General features: G+C 33.5%; 1 protein-coding gene across 2 annotated transcripts; it reads left to right on the forward strand.

Annotated features, from left to right (window-relative positions):
- The first annotated feature begins 248 nt into the window (after positions 1 to 248).
- LOC145087919 (uncharacterized) lies at positions 249 to 4,702 on the forward strand. 2 transcript variants are annotated; one of them, XM_079026052.1, is made up of 15 exons: positions 249 to 383; positions 1,952 to 2,089; positions 2,187 to 2,298; positions 2,383 to 2,505; positions 2,581 to 2,685; positions 2,769 to 2,852; positions 2,926 to 3,041; positions 3,114 to 3,215; positions 3,295 to 3,408; positions 3,488 to 3,544; positions 3,636 to 3,702; positions 3,784 to 3,837; positions 3,923 to 3,997; positions 4,089 to 4,257; positions 4,352 to 4,564. In XM_079026052.1, exons 2-14 carry the CDS (start codon positions 2,070 to 2,072, stop codon positions 4,215 to 4,217), a joined length of 1,158 nt encoding a protein of 385 aa, XP_078882178.1. In that variant the 5' UTR covers positions 249 to 383; positions 1,952 to 2,069; the 3' UTR covers positions 4,218 to 4,257; positions 4,352 to 4,564. The 2 variants fall into 2 exon arrangements, with proteins under 2 accessions (XP_078882178.1, XP_078882177.1); XM_079026051.1 differs by having other exon boundaries at positions 4,089 to 4,702.

The raw sequence follows: 4,702 nt of genomic DNA on the forward strand, positions 1-4,702 counted from the left end.
AACACACGAATTCTACCATTTTGGAATTTTATACTCTAAGGTTGCATCTAAAAATGTATATTGCACCTAGGTAACGGTTTTGTAATTTGACCAATAGTCGATGATCATTTTCTTATTATTTTAAAGGATCGTTTATTTGTTAAAATATCAAATACAAACAAAACAAAATGGGTAGTTATTTGGCGAGCATGTTGTTGTGATAAAAGAATAAAGAAAAATACTGTGAATTTGAATATGAAAATGAGATGGTAACATGTTAATTATTCTTTTTGTTTTTTGAAAAAAGAAATATTTTTTGGCCGCAATAAAAAAATCTTCTCCGAGAATTCATACCGATGTCTCAGGAACCGGAAAACAACATTTCTCTCTCGTCACCTAAAACTGTAAGCATCTGCGAACCCTAATTTCTGTGTAAATTCCATCATTGGCATCACTATGCTACACATCTGTACACAGTTTCGTGTTTGATTAAGTTGCATACATATTCCGCTTGCTCATTTCATATGATCGATCTCCGTCGCACCTTCTAAAACGATGTGTTTAGGGTTTATTCTAGATTTGTATTATGCTTGCAGTTGCGATTCACCGTCTCTTCTGTATTTTTTCATTTAGTAGTATGTTTTCGCGCTTCGGCAAGTTTGGATCACTGTGATTTAAACTTGGATCTTAATTTTTCACTTCAAGTGTTTCAATTTTGATGTGGATGTTGTTGAGATATCTCTCAATGCAGATCAATGGTTAAGTAGCATTACCGGCAAGGTGGATTTTTTTTTATGCGAAAGAAACGCCGTTGATTGGCGTGATTTCTGCTGTTACACGAATAAATTTCAACATTAGAAGCGATAGGTTCTTTAGAACTTCTGCGAGAAATTAGCAACCACCTATTAATAGAATTTCGTCCTTGTTAAAGTTGCATTTGAAAAGTTGTGGTCAAATATGAAGAGGAGCTCTACTTGAAACCATAGAGAGTTAACTGTTTACGGACTTAGTTCTTTTTTAGATCTTTTTGATTGAATCTCTGCATAGGGATGATTTTCTTGAAGTAGTAATAAGTAGAAGGATATAGTGGATCATGCCCATGAGTAGTGATAAATTTGATAGATGGTGAATCAACTCCTTCTTGTACAACTGTGACTTTCTCCATGTTAGGATCATCTATGATGATGATCAATGAAATCTTCCAATTCAGGCTGATTTTTTCACCAACTCTTTATAGCAAATAGGCAATAGGAAAGAGCAATAGTCTGGCCCACCCTACCAAATTGTGATGAACTAATTATCTTTCCAAAACCAGAGAAAGAATGAATTGTACTCAATGTGTTATAAGAATATTAAAAATGGAAATGAGAGATATCCTTTTAATTTAAGGATCAAGTCAATAATCAAATATATAAACACATTTTTTCTTTAGCTAATTTAGTCAACATTCTCAGGTATGTTACGCCATCGCATATGTAGCTTATTTTCTAACTCAATAAATACTGCCAATAATAATATAATACCAAGTCAAACAAGTTCTATAATGATGAATTTAATTTTTTTACATAGCCCATATCAAATTTCTACGTTTCGGAAAACTAGTATTTTAGTAAATTTGGAACTTTATTGTAACTCTTAATTCATACTCCTATATTTTTGCAAAAACAATAAACAATGCATGTTTTTAATCTAATATGTATTATTTTGGTGTTCTTTTGCTTATACCGAAACACATCAATAATTTTTTTGCGATGTAGGATGATATATTTAAATATCACTGATAATATTCCGGATAAGTAGTGTGACTAATTGAACTTGATCTTATAGTCAACTATAATTACAACAAAATGGTAATAGTCTGATATCTTCATGCACTCATGAGTATGTAAACACATAAAGTCATTCATATGTATCTATGTTATAGGCTATTTCTCTCATAAGCTATACACTTGTTTCTAACAATGGTTTTCAGGTATTCTAGCCCTGCTCCAAAAAAAAAAAAATCACTGTTGTATACTGGAGGATGCTGTAAGCCCATAAGGAGTTCATTGCAATTTGCCTAAAGATTGGCATTGGGCACTTTTAACACAATGAAAAGCATGTATCGCAGGTTAGTTGAAATATTTTAGCTGAATGTTGGGTGACACATCACACTTGTTGATTTGTATGATATTCATTGATCATTTTTGTTATATTTTTTGATCCAGTGGTGTTTTCAAGAAATCAAATGGTAGTGCAAAACTAATAATAACTACAATCATGGGAATTGTCTTTGGATATTTCATTGGGGTTTCTTTTCCATCTGTTTCTCTAACCAAGGTAGATTCCAAATCTTGGATATTACATACTTTTACTACAAAAAAAAAACAAAACTTCTCTTTCATTTATTTTGAATTCTTGCAGGTTATCATACCTTCAAGCATTTATTCACCATTTGATGTGACAATGCGTGAAGATCAATCTAAATCTCTTGAACGCAGTTTCCCTGAAAATCTTGGTTCTGGTAATACACCTGCAACACCCAAGGTATATTTTTTGAAAAACAATGATTAATATTTAATAGTCAAACACTTTTGTTGACTTATTCCTCTTTGGCTCCAGATCTATGTTCCATCAAATCCCCGTGGTGCTGAGTCATTGCCTCCTGGAATTGTAGTCCCAGAAACTGACTTATATCTGAGAAGATTATGGGGTGAACCTAGTGAGGTATGTGTTTAGAGTTTAGATATTTTCCAATGACTTTATATATAGTGGAATGTGTTTGACTTACAAAGTGTTTGACTTTTTAGGATTTGAAAAAGAAGCCAAAGTACTTGGTAACTTTCACTGTTGGTTGGGGTCAGAGGGATAATATTGACAAATCAATAAAAAAGGTTCCTTTCATTTGTGCTTTATTAATTCTGATGTTATTTGAAGATACTAAGGTCTGTTGATGAACATTTGTAGTTTTCTGGGGACTTTCAAATCTTGCTTTTTCACTATGATGGCCTAGTTACAGAGTGGGATCAATACGAGTGGTCAAAGCAGGCAATACATATTAGTGTAAAGAAACAAACCAAATGGTATATCAAGTTCATTTATTTTTTCATGGTTATGACATTGTTGTTCCTATATTTAATATTGTCTTTTAATAGGTGGTATGCAAAGAGGTTTTTGCATCCAGATATTGTAGCAGCATATGAGTATATTTTCATTTGGGATGAAGATCTTGGTGTTGAACACTTCAATGCCGACAAGTACTTTTCTCTTTCTCTATTCTTCATGAATTATTCATTTCCATAAGTTGTAAATTTCATTTTTTGCATCCTACTTTAGGTATATCCATTTAGTGAAGAAACACGGTTTGGATATTTCCCAACCTGGTCTTGAACCCAATAATGGATTAACTTGGCAAATGACAAAGAGGAGAGGCGATAAAGAAGTTCACAAGTAGGTTATGTTTTTTTAATTTAAAAAGTTGATATACATATAATTTTCTTAAAATAGCTTCTAATTTTTTGGTCCACAGGGATACAGAAGAGAAACCAGGGTGGTGCAGTGATCCCCATTTGCCTCCATGTGCAGCGTAATCTCTCTCTCTCTCTCTCTCTCTCTCACACACACACACACATGGTATGATTTATTAAATATATATATATTTTTTTGCTTTTTCACAGATTTGTAGAGATTATGGCTCCTGTATTCTCTCGGGAAGCTTGGAGGTGTGTGTGGCATATGATTCAGGTAAAGATATAAAAAAAAATATATAGTCATTTAACACATTAACAGAGTAATGGTAATATTGGTTTTATAATGTTGTTACAGAATGATTTGGTGCACGGATGGGGTTTGGATTTTGCACTTCGACGATGTGTAAAGGTCAGTCCATCATTTCCATTTTCTTATCATATTAACTTCAATTTAAAAATCTTAAAAAAAATTAAAAAAATGTTTTAATCCACAGCCTGCACACGAGAAAATCGGGGTAGTCGATTCACAGTGGATCATTCATCAAGTCGTTCCCTCACTCGGGAGCCAGGTGAGATCAAACATCAACCCCATATTATTATATTTCGTTCATGGAAACGAAAGTAGAATGGTTTTTTCAAAGTAGAATGTTGTTGATTCAGGGTAAGTCTGAGAATGGTGAAGCTCCATGGAAGGGGGTAAGAGATAGGTGCAGAAGTGAGTGGGCATTGTTCCAAGATCGACTTGCAAATGCAGATAAAGCTTACTTCAAACAGACTGGAAGGGACTAAAATCATCTTGCTGCATACACATACACACGGACATCATGGGGTTTGTTTCTTGATCCCTTTTATTGGCGTTTTTTTTAATATGCATATTGAAGCCCGGTTTATGAGTTGAGGTGGCTTTTGTGTGTTTGCCATAGGGATCCATACTTTGTACCTTAGCCCTAGCCTATAACCACAAAATGTGAGCTTTTGTGCATAGTTTTACGATACCAAGCTTTAGATTTCATTTCGCAGAGTGTTTCGTTTTTGTTTCCGTTTGACATACGTTCTGTTTTTCTTTCTGCATGTAACGATATAGTTCATTTTCACCTTTGGTGACCCTTTTGTATAATATTGTACGTCTTGTCTTATCTTTTAAGTATTGCTTATTTGTCGAGCAATATCATAAATTCATCGAATTTGTTGTAAAATGACCTGCTGATGTTTTGACTCGGGTTGTAAGTATTAAGTAATAGTATGATTAAGTATATCTGTTGATATTGTGCAAA

Source organism: Lactuca serriola, chromosome 2 (genome assembly GCF_051521515.1).
Source record: "Lactuca serriola cultivar US96UC23 chromosome 2, Lser_US96UC23_V15, whole genome shotgun sequence".
Lineage (NCBI taxonomy): Eukaryota > Viridiplantae > Streptophyta > Magnoliopsida > Asterales > Asteraceae > Lactuca > Lactuca serriola.

What these genes read in the sequence shown, in the direction of transcription:
- LOC145087919 (XM_079026051.1), top strand. Translation starts at nt 2,070, where the DNA reads ATGAAAAGCATGTATCGCAG. An exon ending in TTGACAAATCAATAAAAAAG is followed by an intron (nt 2,853 to 2,925) that starts GTTCCTTTCATT and finishes GAACATTTGTAG; the next exon opens with TTTTCTGGGGACTTTCAAAT. An exon ending in GAACACTTCAATGCCGACAA is followed by an intron (nt 3,216 to 3,294) that starts GTACTTTTCTCT and finishes ATCCTACTTTAG; the next exon opens with GTATATCCATTTAGTGAAGA.